Raw genomic sequence first — 15165 nt, forward strand, 5'->3', positions numbered from 1 at the left:
AGGGCCAGATGGGTGATGCTGGGAGTGAGCATATCTCTGAATCCTGGCATTCTGGGGACCAATGCACCCAGGTCTGTGACACGTCAGATCTAAGGGACCTTCAGCCATTACGTTCTATTTTAGAGGTGTTGCCAAATTCTGCTGACTGGATTGCATAAAGTGCCTTGGAGTGTCTTAAAATCCTCCCAGCGCTTTTGTCAACATCTACAGCACCATACAGCTCTGTGCATGGCTCACCTGGAATGACCTGGGAGCTGCCTTTGTCAGATGCCTGAGATAATCTGATAATTTCCACCGCTACATCATCTTTACTCTGCGTTATGCAAATGGTATGTGAAGCTTTCTAGATATGACTTGCATTTGGATTTTTCCTATTTCATCATGCCTGGGCCTTTCAAGAGCCTAAATGCACAGAAATATGTCACCTGGGAGCATGCAAGCTGTAGGCAGTGAGTATCATAGAATCATCCCAGAACCACAGAATGGCTTGGGGTGGATGGGATCTCAAAAATCATCTGGTTCCAACCCCCCTGCCTCACTCAGGGCTGCCAACCACTAAACCAGGCAGCAGCTCAGGCTGCCCAGGGCCCCATCCAACCCGGCCTTGAGCATCTCCAGGGATGGGGCACCCACAGCTCTGGGCAGCTGTGCCACTGCCTCACTGCCCTCTGAAATACTTCCCCCCAGCAACTTACCTGAATCTTCCCTTTTAGTTTAAAACCATTCCCCTTGTCTCATGTTACCCCACGTGTCTTTGATACTTTTCTCATCTTCAGGAATGCTCCTGAAATGTTGAAGTAGCCTGGAAAGAGTGCGGCTTTAAGGTGCAAAGCAAATCATCCTGCTGGGTAGCAAGCAAGCTCAAGGGAGTGAGAAATAGCAAAAAGTTGCTTGTTGCTATAGAAAGAGGAAGTTGTGTACCAAGTGGCAGTGCCACTCTGTGTGGCTCTGTGCAGCTTCCAGTTGAGCACAAAGCAGCACAATGTAGCACATCTCCATCCTCAGTGAGAGGCAAGAAGCAGGACTGATCTGAACAGCAAAGAAACTCGGTTCTGGGGCAAAAGGGATATAAAGCAGCAATTTGAGGGAGTGAGGATGTGCTGTGCCCAGAGGATGCACACAGCGCACACTTCGCCACGCTGGCACCAGAGGGCATTGGAGCCTGAGCTTAGCTCCGTCCTGCAGAACTTCCTGATCCCACAGCCACAGTGATAGAGGGGAGGGTACACTGCTTCTTTTTCTCCCCTTTATTCTCCCTTGTTTTATTATTACTATTTGGGATCGTTGTGTTCCTTCTTGGCTCCGTGCTTCCCAGCAGGTGCTCGCCTCCGCACAGCGGGGCTGGGCTGCAGGTTTTATTGGTGCAGAGCCCAACTCCTCAGCACTATTTACAGGGAAACTGAAGACTGCCTTCAAAATTAACAATATCTGACTATAAATCTTACTGCGTTCCCTAGCAACTAACACAATAAAACCCTAAGGTTAAAAGGAGAAGGGTAATTTGGAGATACCTCAGGGAGCGCGTCATGGCCATTTGCATTCCTGGTTGGGAGGACAAAAAAAGAAAACAGATCCATGTGATATTTACAAATTACTGTATTGACGGAGGAGAAAGGTGGGATCATTCGGTGTGATTTTAATCAAAGCACCTCAGAATCGACAAACCCAACAGAAAAACCTCCCTGCAATAGTCAGACGGCTGTGATTAAAGAGCGCTCTGTAAACGTGCGGCCATCTGCAGAAATGGCGGAAGGGTTTTGTTGAGTTGCTAAACCCACTTTGTTACTGGTTTTGACATCTCAAGTGTGTGTACCACAGATTATAAATGTTCGAAGTAAATCTGACCGGAACGAGCCTGATGGAATATGCCCTAGAAAAGCCTACGCAGTGAAAAAAAACACATTTCAAACTGAAGTAACATAGCATGATTCATCCCAGCCTGGGTTCCTGTTATGCACAGCACAGATTGAAATTCCATATCCCCACCTCAAACTGAGGTTTATGTGCAATCTTTTCTGCCTGCAGTCATTGCAAATCTCAAAGCTGGAAGGAGAGGAAATACTGACTTGTTCCCCTCCTGAAAGACCCTCATGGGGGCATGTTTATTCAGGGAGGAGGTTTGGGAGGAGAAATAAAAGCCTCGTCCCTCACATGCTCATTCAGCAGACGTGGCATTGAGAGACATTTTTAAGCCCTCCTGTTGCTGTTGGAAGGCTTCAGATAATAACAGTTGGGCACCTATCACTTTTAGGGTGACAGGATTCATGTTGGGCTGTACATCACGGGCTGCTGCCAGGAGATGCACAAGAGGATGATGGGACCAAACCCGCCTGGATGTGGCACTGGGGAGAAACCAGCAGGCAAAATGAGGCTGCTTCAGAAGGGAAGAGGGTCCTTCTTGCTGCGTACAAATGGAGATAACTGGGATTCAGGCTGCCTTAGTCACGAGAAGGGCTGTGAGTGTCATCCTGAGGAAGGTTTGGTTGAAACACGAATGGGAGGAGAAGATGATGTATAGAACAATATAAGTGACAGCAGCAACAATAATTTGTCAGACAAACTGTCTGGCATAGATTATCCGTGTCTCAGTTTCTGAGTCTATGTGACAGCAGCATCTGACAGCCCCCACCTCCAAGCTGAGCCGATCTTCTCCTGAGAGGAAGATCTACGTGTTTAGAAAAAGAAATATATATATATATATATATGGGAAAACAAAGTAAAAACTTTAGGATGTACTTCATGTGCCAGCACAGGTAGGCCCAAAGCTGTGTGCCTGTCCCCTGCCCTCCTTGCCATGCCAGCATTTGTGCATCATCCCCCTGAATACAGCGAGCACAAGGGAGTGGGAGTGATTTCCTGAGAAGTCTTCACTCTCAGCAGCTTTTCTGGGGGAGGAAAGAGGAGCACTCAGGGCAGTGAGATAATGTTTCCCCTCCCTTTCCCAAACACATCCTAAAGACGATGTTCTGGCCTGATTTTCTTCTTATGCAGCATTTGAGCATCCCAAAAATGTGGATTGAGTCCTCCTGACAGCCCTGGGCCTGAGGAGGACAATGACTCCTACTTTGTCTTTGATGTCTCAGGTCAGAGAGAACAAGTGTTGGTAGTTAGATTTCCCAGATGGACCCAATCCCATGGGGGCTGTGTAACCTCGATGTGTTTGTGGCTCTGGGTGCTGAGCACTCCTCTTGCCTACCAACCTGAAGCTGGCAGACATGGGTGTAGAGCGATGGGCAGGTTTGGTGGCCCCATGGAGATGCTGGGTTGGAGGACAGGAGACCAGCTTTGCTTCATTGAAGTTTCAGACCTGCCTCTCCATCAGCAGACTGTGATTCAGCACAGCCACACCTCCAAGGACTGTACCCTCCAACTTTGACTTACTTTTGCTGTTTTAAACTTAGAGCCGATGTCCTCACCGGCCCTGTTATTGAGGGCACACAGCATCTCTTGCAACAGCAAGGCAATTAAAAGGATTTGCAGGTCACCTTTAAAGCATTTCCCACAGCACGTCGAGTCTTGTTATAAGTTCTCTATCCATTAATGCTTTTATTTCAGCAGTTTTAATTGAAGTTTTAAATATTCTGAACCTTATGCAAGACACCCAAAGTGCTGCTGAATTGCAGGTCCTCTCTTGCACAATGTTCATTCCCTGAAATCCTATTGACCTTCAGTGGAGACGACAGTCACTCTGTACCACTGATATTACTGTGTCCTATATGGTATATCATGTGGTGGAGTCGCCATCCCTGGAGCTGTTAAAGAGCCGTGGAGGTGCAGCACTGAGGGTTGTGGTCAGTGGGCATGGTGGGGGTGGGTTGGTATTTTGTGATTCTATACAGGTAGGGATGTTCTAATGTGACACCATCTGTATGTGTTCGAGGAGTTTGCCTCTGTCCCTGAGCGTTCCTAACATATCCTTGCAATAATAGCACAGGAACAAGAAATTGAGAGGGAAACCAAAAAGGAAAATGATGTGAACATTTGGCAGAAAGGAGCAATGAGAAGAAGCTGGGGGGGGGGGGAAGCTGGAGGGGCAAAAATAGCAACTGCAGAACAGAATGGGGAGGGAATGTTAATGTTTTCCCACTGACACGGAAAAACCCCGTGCAACAGGATTATCTTTCAGAATCGATCACCCTGGAACTTTTTGCACGAGACATTCCAAAGGCAGCCACACTGCTCCCGGCCACACTGCTGGTCACAGCTGTAACCTCAGCCTTTGCCCCTTCGGAGCAGCACGATCCCATCCCTTCGGGGTCTTTCCATTTTTCACCCTCGTGCTGCGGAGCGCTGCAGCGGCACGGTGATGGGGGGGGGGGGGGTGGGATGTTCACTCTGAAGCGGAGCGACGGCACCCGGCGGTGCGGGGCGGCGGGCGGACAGGCGCTCCCGGGGCGGTGCCTGGCGGCTCGGGGGCGGGGAGGAAGGGGCGGGGGCCCGGCGGAGGGGCGGGGGCGGCTCGGGGCGGCCACTGCCGCGCACTCGGGCTCGGACTCGGCTCGGCGGGGCCATGTTCGGCCGCGGTTCTCGTAAGCGGCTTTCGGGCCGTTCGGTGAGTGCTGGGGGCGAGGGTGGGTCTGTCTCCCTTCAGCCCTTCCCGGTTCCCACCTGTGGCTCCGTCCCGCTGCACGCGTGTGTCCCCGCTGTCTCCGAATGCTTCTTTTCTGGGTGTCCCTCACCTCCCCGTGTCCCTGTGCCCCCTATTTCCCCCCCTATCCCTGGATGACCTCTGCTTTTCTTGCAGCTGACGGCGTCGGGGGAACCGGAGCGGGGCCAGCCCTGCAACACCTGCGGGGATCAATGCCCCGGCTTCGCCCTGCACAAATGGAGGTAAGGCCCGGTGACACGCGTGTTCCCACTACTCAGATGCAGCGAGACTGGGTCCCACGGGTTGGGCTTCCTCCGGTGCTCTCCCCACGCAGAGTTTTGGAGCTCCACAGAGTATTTTCAGCAGTGTAAATGTGGCTTTTCAGGGAGTGTTTGTGCTGGTCTCGATGCCCCTGCTTCATCAGGTGGGTCTCTGTCTCCCGTGGGAGTTTTCTGCCCCGTGGAGCAGAACCTGGGTGTGTTGGTACCTGCTGTGGGGTGCAGCCCTGGGGGAACTGGTTTGTTCCATACCATGTGCTGCTGTCCTATGGAGTCAACCCTGGCAGAGAACAGCAAAAGTGGAATTGGCAAGGGGTCATCGTGTGGGACCCGTGGTTGGTGGTCCCAGGTGGCTTTGTGGAGCTCCCACCTCCCTTCTGATCGCGCATCAGGGTTTTGCCCCCTCTGTGATGCTGAGCAGTAATGCATCTAATGAGATAGATGAGCCCTCTCTTCCAGCAGAGTGTGGGAAAGACCAAGTCTTCTCACCTATTTCTCCTGTGTTCCATAAAGACAATAACATGGTGCCTATGGAGCACAGAGAACCCTGGCCTCATGCTGGGTCAGCCCCATTTTTCCTCCCCATGTGCTATCTGGAAGTGAGTTCTGTTCACAAGTGATTTGGGATTTAGTGATATTAAACCTTCTGGACTGGAGGGCTCTAGAAGCTGGTACTGACTTAGAGCCCTCAGTGACCTTTTAGCCTTACTTTATAGGCTATCCTCTTTTCCCCAGTATCTGCCATGCTTCTAGCACATCCTCCTTCTCAAAGCTGCATCTCAGCAGATTAAAGCGTGGGTCCAAAGCAAAGAGAGGGACACTGAATTGATTTATGAGTGCTGAGTTGTGTCTAAAGCTCCAGCCTTGCAGATGAGCAGTGCAGTGGAGCCCATGGGCCATGCTCTACCCTGGGGATGTGGCGTTGGTGCAGCTGCAGGTGGTGGATGAGTGGAGGTGATGGATGAGCCCTGATCCTCCAGCCTACACAGGTGCCAATCTGAGTAGCCCGTGCCCCACCTCAGACCTTCAGAAGGTCAGGACGTCTCCTGGCTGCAGGAGGTGTGCCCTCCTGCTAATTGGGATCTGCCATGTGTGTTAAATCTATGAAGTCACCCCTGAGTGTCTTTTTCCCAGGACTTATAAAATGGTTTCAATAGCCGCCCCAGGTTTTCTCATGGCTGAGGTCTGGGGCAGCAGGTGTTGTCACAGAGGTGCCTTTTAATAAGTTAAAGTGTCACAGAGAACTTTCAAGTGTAAGATAAAAAGGGGTGGTCAGCAGAGGGATTTTTACTCTACTCTGAATACTGTGCCCTGATTTTCTGTGCGCTGTGTTACCAATAGGTTTGCAAAATGAAGCGAGGAGTTGATACAATCTTACCAAAGGCCACTGAGCTTCTTGGGTGGTGTCAGATGTGTAGTGGTGACATGCTTGTGACCTCTGCAGCAGTGCTGCCTTCTGTGCTGCTCTGCAGAACCATTCAGCAGCAGGCTTTGCCCTGCTGGGAGCACCCACACGCAGCTGCCCCCTGCAGGTCCCACCATGGATTTGGGTTGAAATAGACAGATCCTTCTCATGAAGGAAGGGGTTACCTACCTTGGGCAGCAGTACATAGGATTGGGTGTGTGTCACAAGTGTCCCCTGCTCTGCATCCCGCAGTGGGGCAGGTGTGCTCCAGCTGCATGCCTTGCAGGGGATGGTAAGCCCTCCTGCATATGCATTCACATTTAATTGCCTCGATGTAAGAGTAATTATGCAATTAAAACAGAAAGGCAGCTTGTTTGCCAAAGCACAATAGAAAGGAAGGATGTTCATGTTTTACTAGTGAATGGCTTATTAGTGCCCAGGATGTGTAATAGCAGTTACTTCTGTCGTTCCCAAGCACGCTCAGGAGCAGTGCCCTGCGTGCATGGGGCCATGCAGCTCCTGCTGGGGATGCTCAAGGGGCACTTTAACTCCACAAATGGGATTGGAAAATAACAATAGTCTGTAAGGAGATCTACAGATTAAGGATACAAACCCAGATCAATTAACCACTGGAGATTTGTAAAGCTTTTTAAGACCCTTTAACAGCAGAATTTTGCTGATAAATGGGGATTGGGCTTTTTTCTTCCAAGACAGGAATTGGTGATGTGCTTTGGGGAGAAATAAAAGGATTTATGAGCTTGTAGGCGCTGAAACCAGAGCACGTCCCTGTTGCTGTCCTATATATACGTGATCGTGCAGGACTGAATTGCCTTGTTACCTGTGATTCTAGGTGTGATCTGTCCGTCAGGCAGGCAAATGGCTTTGTCAGGCACTAAAGGTTTTTGCACCCACATACTCTCTTGAAAGCCACTTTGCTCAGATGGAGAGGTGGCTTTGAGCATTGGCTACATTGATCATTCCTAGGAGCACACGCATCCTTCTGAGCCAGGGAAACCACTTGAAAGTAAATTGCATTCTGCAGAACTGCTGTATTTTCAGAATAAAGCCAATCTCTGTGATGTGGGGGGAAAAAAAAGATGAAAGGGGATTCCCAAGTAATGCAAAACTATCCCTGGCTTTAGAGTACATTTCTGAATATCCTTAATCTTACCCTTAAACTCTGATCTTGCGTTCAGGCTGGTGGATGAATTCCCTTGATAACGTGTTGCAGGGAGGGAGCTGCAGATCCTGTACCATTAGACCAGGACACATTGCCTGCTTTCACCCACTGCTACCAGATCCCATCTCTGATTGTAAGACACGAGTTCCATCCTCAGTGCTAAATCATTTAACCCCAAAGAGAACAAAGCAAGCCAGGTCTGAACAGACTAAAGGTTGTATTCTATCATCCCTGGGTGTGAAGTCTGTGAGGATGCAGCTTTAGGGATACAACCACAATAACCTGCAATTGCTTGTGTCCTGAACAGCAGAGCAACTCCTAATTCTGTCACGTTATTTTATGGCAGGCTGTCAGTAAGGTATGTAAGGACCTGTGTGGGCCACGGTCTTGAGGATGGAAACTGGGCACACACAGTAAAATCCCCGTTAATGCAGGCTGATATTTGAAAGGTGGCTTTGTGTGTGGGAGAAGTGAAATCAAATTCAATAAAAATCTCCAGCTCCTTGGGAGCCCGGTTGCCGTTTTCTAATCAGATCTGCATTACATTAAGCCGGGTACCATTCAGCTTGTTAACAGGCTTTAGTTTAAATAAAGCTGTCACTGGGGTTGGGTGAAGGGATGGCCATTAGAACGGTCTTTTGCATAATGTCCCGCAGAGAAGAGCCTGCAGAGAGGTGGGCTGGGAGGAGGGAGAAGGGAGGCGGAGGGAACTGCTGGCTGCTGCCTGATGCAATTAGTGCGGGTGTGCGAACCCTGAAGGTGACAAACAGCTCCGACACCACCCAGACTGCTGAAGGCCGAACCCAGCAGAGCTGTGCTGGGAGGTGTGGGGGGACACGAACCACCTGTGCTGCAAAGCTCAGGGACAGCAGAGTGCTGCAGCTCTCAGAGTGAAGGCAGTCAGGTGCTGTGGCAGATAATTTTAACAGTTGTCTTAGAACATTGGGAGAAGTCTTTGTTGCCATAGTTATTCTTCTCGCTTGCAGAAGTGGTAAATAACAGCAGTAAACATGACATAAGGCTGCCTCGCTGTTTTGCATCTTTTCTTGGCGTCTCTTTTTCTTGTGCGTGCGTAACTGTTGTCCCTTGCAAACACATGGGGTGAGGAGATCTGCTCGGCGTGTTCCTGTCACACTGCAGTGTGGGGTGACGTGTCCCAGGTCGTGCCTGGCCCTGGGCGGCTGTTTCTGGGCCAACTGACTCAGAACCCAGCAGTGTTCTGGGTTATTACTCAGGCGTTTCTTTGCTACCGTAACCCATTGCTTCGTTGTCATCTACTACAGAAGTCTGCTGACATCTGGTCTTGCCAGGCCTGGGAGGTGGAGAACATTGGGAAAAGAGTAGATGTGGCACTGAGGGCTGTGTGTTGGTGGGCTGGATGATCTTAATGATCTCTTCCAAACTTAATGACTCTGTGAAGCCCAGGTAATGCCTGCTCAGGGTGCTGAGTGATGGTGCATCACAGGAGCCCATAGACAAGGAAAGAGGAGATGGGTAGTATGATAAACCCACCAAGTAAGTGGTAGAACAGAACTGAGGAGATGTGTTAGGTTGCTGGATGGTGGTGGCTAGGTCGCATTGCATCGCGTGCCTCTGTTTTGTTGACAGTAGCTTGGGAGTTGCTAGTGGCAGTGTTTTTTTATGTTCTTTGCATGTTTATACAGTTCCTGTCCCCAGACATGATCCACCCTTGCGTGGAGAGCAGCACATACGGCCGTGGGGTGACAGGAGGCTGTGTGCTTGCAGCCCAAATATGCATCTTCCTTCCCACTGGTGACTTTTACCTCATCCAGAGAGGTGATAACACTTATAATGCAGCACGTGAACGAATAGCACCGAATCCTGAAGCATTTGTTTCTACTTCCAAAAAAAAAAAAAAAGTACAGATTATTGCTTCCATATGTTTCCAGCATTTTTAGTAGGTTATGTATCTCTCACACACACGCTCCCAGCTTTTCCCTTTCATGAATAACATGCTTTGTGCCTTTCTCCCCTTTAGGATTCAGATATTCTTCACTTCCTTGTATGTTTATTTGAAAGGCTTTGGGGATATGAGAACAGCAATGCCTTATCTTGAGCAGGCTTATGCTCTCATTGCTTCCCCGGTGAGCAGTGTTGAGTCCTGCAGTGTTTTGTTCAGATTTCCATTTTGCAGCACAGGAATGGGAAAGCTGTGCCAGTGGGGAGCGCAGCTCCAGAGGTGAGTCCCCATGGGGCTGCGGGGGTGGCTATCCCACAAGGACCCCCATTGAGGGATGCAGAGTAATCAGAAGTGGTTTTTGCTGGCTGATTTCTGAGCTCGTTGTTGGGTTGGTAAGATGAGCTTGTTCTTGGGGGCTGTTGTTGTAAGCAGGTCAGGCAGGGAGAAGCCAAGCCGTTCCTTGCCCCGTGACTCATTGCCAAAGCTGGTGTCCTTCAGCTGCTGTTGGGCCAGCTTTTGGGATGGGTGGCTGCCCATCACCTATGCTGCACCTCCCTTGCTATAAATGACCTCAGCTGTCCTACTCACCTGCACCTGTGAGATTAAGCACTTGTGCAAGCATTTGAGAATTCAAGGCTGAATTTTCCACTGAGAGACTCAGAGCAAAGGTGGAGTTCCCTGAAGGTGTTTGAACCATGTTGAGGTCCCCAAATGCAGGCTAGGGCTTTGCCTTGGATGGGCAGTGGGCACATCCTGCCTGTGGGTCTCACTATACTTTGCCAAAGGGCAGCATGACATCAGAATATGGCTCTGGGCACATCAGGGAGTAAGGATCCCCATGGGTTTTCCAGCTTCACCCTGGAATAATCCTTTCCATAAATGCCCAGAGAACAGCTGAGTCTGGGGGCTCCCGATCAGATTTTTTTTGGCTGTCCCTTGTACACTGTCATACCCCACTGCTAACACAGCCCCTAAGCCAACAGGGACAGATAAGGTGTCCTGTTTGTATTGGCTGTGAGACACCATATCCATTTTAACACAGCACCACAACATTACAAGGCAGTGTTGTCACTGGCAAAAAGCCTGAAATAAATTCTTTAATTTTTTTTTCTGTGTGATGTACAAGGGAGCAGGTTAGGTACGTGCCTGTATCTGGGCAAGCCCAGGGAGCCTGTCTGAAGTCCTTTACAAGCCATTGGGGATTGGATTGCAAGAGCTCAAAGGAGCTGGGACGCTTCTTGATTGAATTTCATCTGAACACAGGAGCCCCAGTCTGCAGCTGGTGTAACTGGAGTTGCTGCAGGCTGAGCTGCCCAGGAAAGCCCAAATAGCAAATTTCTCATAGGAAAGTGCTGTGTGGATATGTTTTCTGCATGTTTTGAAGCAGCCTCGTGTAATTCTAGTTTTATGAATGGGGTGAAAAAAGGCTAGTAGTGTGATGTGGGGTTTATTTAGTCAGCTTTTGGGGGGGGTTATTTTGTTCTTGTGAGTGGACCTGATGAGTGAGGGGGTAGAGCAGAAAAACACTGAGCTCTGATTTTACTTTATGTATCTTTTACTTTATACTCTTAGACTAAACAACTACTTTGTAAGTGTGAGGTTTTCTTTTGTGGGATTTTTTTATTGTTATTGGTTGGTTTGGTTTTTTGTTTGTTTGCACTAATTCTTTGGACAAATGCCTTCAGCTGCATCTCAGCACTCAATGAGTGAGGTGCTCCCATGCTTCTTGCCTAGTGTGAGCATGAATGTGTGTGTCCTAACTTCCCAATGGCAGCAGGGCAGCAGCCACCCTTTCTCAGGGCCTGGGTCCAACCCTCAGCCACATCACTGAGCTGATTGTCATCACCAAACACATCTCCATCCCAGATGAAATCACCCAAGACACAGAGCTCACAAAGTGCATGGCCAGGATAGATGGGCTTGCATGAGGGATTTCCTTCAAGCAGAAAGCTGTCAGCGCTGAAGGCTACAGCTACAAATTCGGGTGCCACATTGCATGTGATTTAGTGGGAGGTGGTGCACTGATTTAACAGCTCGCCGCGGCTGGGTGGGCAAGATGCTGTACCCCCTGCAGCCCCCAGCCCGAGCAATGGGGCATGTCAAAAACTTGGGAGGAGCAGAGGGATGAATGCCCTCCTCTGCTGCCCTGAGCTGCTCAGCCCTTTGGAGAGTTTCACTTGGGTTTTGTTCCCTGCTTGCCGTTAAAAAGTCAATCGGCAGCCCTTTATTCTGTTCAGGCTCCCCTCCCTCCAGCCCCAGTAATCCATCCTTATTATACCACTGAGTCACTCTTCAAATAATCAATTGCGTTTTCATTGTCTGCCTTGTAAGTATATCACCCAGCTTAAGGACTGCAGATAGCATCAGCCTGGCTCTTTGGCAGATGGTTTTGTAGTTCATGATGATGCTCGTTTGGATGTTTACTTTTTCCTCTGATGAATAAACTCCCAGGAAAGCTGGGCTGGGGACTCTTCCCCATCCTTCTGCTCTGTGGTCGCTATCTAATGTTGGAGGAATTTGTAATGTTAGCAGAATTGTCCAATATGAGGGAAGCTGATTATGGGGTGAGCATGGCTGATGTTGCCATGAGCCTTTATCTTAGGGAAACCCCAATGGCTGGAGCTGTCCTCAGATTTGACAGAATAGATCCGTAAGAAATTCAGGGTGCATTCTGCCATTGGAGAGGCCATTTCTTCCCCCTTGTGTGACTCTCTCCAGGACCCTGATGCTGGAGCTTAGCACTCCGAATGCTAAGGATCACAATTACTATTCTCACCTCCTTGGGAGGCGCTTTGTGCTCTGCCATCACTGCAAATATTTCATCCCCTATCCATTGCCCTCGTACGGATTCTGCTGCTGCGGCGATAAAAGACATAATGGCTGCTTTCACTGATAAGGAGAGTATAGAAATGTAATTACTGAAATCCTTATGTGGGTGGAGGAATCCCTGTGAGGGGTTCTCATGCTCATGAGCCCTTGGCTGTTCTGGGGAAGCTGCCTGCAGCTCCTGGCAGCCGGGTTGGAGCTGCTTGGCCGCAGCTGGGAGCAATTAGGAAGCACTGTCTTTCTCCTCTCCCTCCCTCCCCACTTTTTTTCCTCCTCCTCTTCTTGAAACCAACCCATTGGCCCTGGGGAACCAGGAAGGAAAGCCCCACAGCTGATAGTGCGTGGGTCTCTTCAGTCTGGCCCTCACGAGGAGTGCACTATAGCCAAGGGGAGAGGTATTATATAAAGTAGGCCAACAAAAAAAATATTTCCATGGCAGCAGTAACTACAGGAGACCTCCCCAATGTGTGCAGGGTGCGTCCTGTTTCCCTGCCTTCAGCTGTTTGCTTTGCAGTGTGCCCAGTGTGGCACCAGCAGTGACTGGCCACACTACTGTCCCCTGCTGTGGCCATGGGGATGCATTGCTGTGCCTGTGTTCTGCACTCTGTCTGGCTGCTAAAAAGATGTTTTCAGAGGGTTCCTTAGATGCCAAGAAGTCTCAAAGCCACCTTTTACCTTCTGTCATCTCACAAATGCATGTTTGATCCTTAAATACCCACGGCATGACAGTGAATAGGCTTTCCAGGATCCAATTCTTCCTTTTTATAGCGTCTTAGAAAGATGCTTTTATGTTCCCTCTGGCTCAGCCAGTGATGCTTGGCCTGCAACCAAGATGGTGAAACTAGGACAAGAATCACTTAGACAAGCAAGCTGAAAAGTTGTTAAGGATACCAACTTTTTTGTCGGGGGAAAATATTGATGGATGGTTTAATTTAAAAGAAAAAAAAATGAGTATTTCTCATGGAATCATAAAATTGCTTGAGTTGCAAGGGACCTCTTATGGCCATCTGGTCCAACTTCCCTGCAATGAACAGGGACACCTAGAGCTCGATCAGGTTGCCCTTTTTGATCAGCTTAATCTGAATGCACTTACAAGAAGGTTTAAGGGAAGGAGAGTTTTTGGGGTGCTGCCACCTCTAGGAAATGCTGGCTGGAAAGTGACCGCCTATACTGGGAGTGGAGTTATAGAATCATAGAATCACTCAGGTTGCAAAAGACCTCAAAGATCATCAAGTCTAACCGCAGCCTAACCGTAGTACTCTAACGACCCTCTGCTAAATCATATCTCTGAGCAATCATATCTCTGAGTCCTCCCAGCAGGAGCATAGGCAGGCAGCTGGGATTTCTGGGTGCTGTGCAGCTTCAAGCACTATTCTTGCAAAGGCCACAGCCCTGCAGGAAGCAGGTTGTTGCTCGAGGCTGCCCAATATATAAGGAAGCTGAAGGCAGAGGAGGACAGGGCTGATCAGCTTTCCCTGCTCACGTGCCAAACAAATGGTAACATTCATCACCGAGCCCTGTCTGTGCCTTATTAAATCTGTTTTTGGATTTAATAAGGCCATGTGCTGGTAGTGCGGCCCCTTTAAATGTCAGGTTGGAGAGGAGCTGGGAAGCGAGAAGACAATAAAAGTTAATATTCTGAAGTCAAGTATGTGCAGTGTAGCTCAGATTTTTAATATCAAGTGCATAATTTATTACAGGATGTAGAGGTTTCCAATACATACATTTGAATATGTTTTAATATTATCTTTCCTTCCAGTAGCAGGAACAATGGTGTTTAACAAAAGAAAAATGATTCCATGTTTCCATTCGTTGGTTCCAGCGTGTACCTCTAATAGGTGTGGGATGCACCGAAGCGTGAAGGCTATCTGATAAATGCCTGGATGATAAAGCTGTATTGTTTGCTCTGATTTCTTTCAGCTATTTTCAAACATATAAATAAAACATTTTTGAAGTGTACACCACGCAGTTGAGCACAGGTTATTTACTTTGTGCTGATGTACCCTACAGGGGACACCGTGAGCCCTTTGGTGCCCGAGAGCAGCGACCTCATGGCATTAGTTCTGCACGTTGCATTCGAGGTGGTTGCACATCATTTTAACAAATGTTTTATCCTAAGTGAAGTTACATGTATTTAAAATGCTATCAGTCTCCTCTTTAAGAAGCATTTGTCTTTGTGTACAGCAGAGGGCACTCGGTGCTGCTAAGCTGGGAGGCTCGTGGAGAAAACCATGGGGCTCGCGTTCTGTTTTGTATATGTGTGTGTGCATATAAAAAGACGTAGGGTGGCATATGTATAAAAATAATTCTAGCATGTCATATCCAACTGAAATGCTTGCAATGTTGCTGGAGTTGGATGGGGTGAGTGCTTTGATGTTTCCATACTCAGTGTGTGAAGGCAAAAAGAAGAGGCCCTGGGTAGCAAAGGGTAACAAGCTTAGTTTTCATTGCACTCACAGTCTAGAGATGAATTTTTTAGTTGTTAATTCGTGAGGAATTCAGATGTCCTCTGTCATCCCCAGGAAGCTACTTATCATAGAGTTGTTTGATTTGGAAGGGACCCTTAAAGGCCATGTGTTCCATCTCCCCTGCACGGTGCAATGACGCCTACAGCTCGATCAGGTGCTCAAAGCCCTGTATTTGAGTTGGGTTGATCTGAATCTTTGATAAGAGATACTGCAAGAGGTGGACATGTGGACACCTGCATGAAATACAGGTCAGCAAGCAGTGTGAGAGGGCGTGAGGTTGGAGATAACCAACAGATGCCAAGCACACATCTAGGTGGATTTTGCCATTGGGTGCTGTGGAGTGTGGAGATCAGAGAAATGTGGGAATGTTGGAGGGGCCTTATTGTAACAGGCACTAATTAAGGTTTGGATATATGGGAGTAACCCAAGATTAGAGGTAGGGGTTTTGTAAGCAGACTCATGGGAGGGCAGCAGGCTGTGCTGCAAGGCTGCAAACAGT

General features: G+C 48.8%; 1 protein-coding gene across 1 annotated transcript in view; it reads left to right on the top strand.

Moving 5' to 3' along the window:
- The first annotated feature begins 4444 nt into the window (after window positions 1-4444).
- The window catches only part of PRICKLE2 (prickle planar cell polarity protein 2), an 89341-nt gene continuing 78620 nt past the window's right edge, over window positions 4445-15165 (top strand). Inside the window, exons 1-2 of the mRNA XM_072347215.1 lie at window positions 4445-4552; window positions 4745-4830. Coding sequence (XP_072203316.1) covers window positions 4511-4552; window positions 4745-4830 — 128 coding nt within the window. The 5' untranslated portion in view covers window positions 4445-4510. The remainder of the gene's footprint in view (window positions 4553-4744; window positions 4831-15165) is intronic.

Source organism: Excalfactoria chinensis, chromosome 12 (assembly GCF_039878825.1).
Source record: "Excalfactoria chinensis isolate bCotChi1 chromosome 12, bCotChi1.hap2, whole genome shotgun sequence".
NCBI lineage: Eukaryota > Metazoa > Chordata > Aves > Galliformes > Phasianidae > Excalfactoria > Excalfactoria chinensis.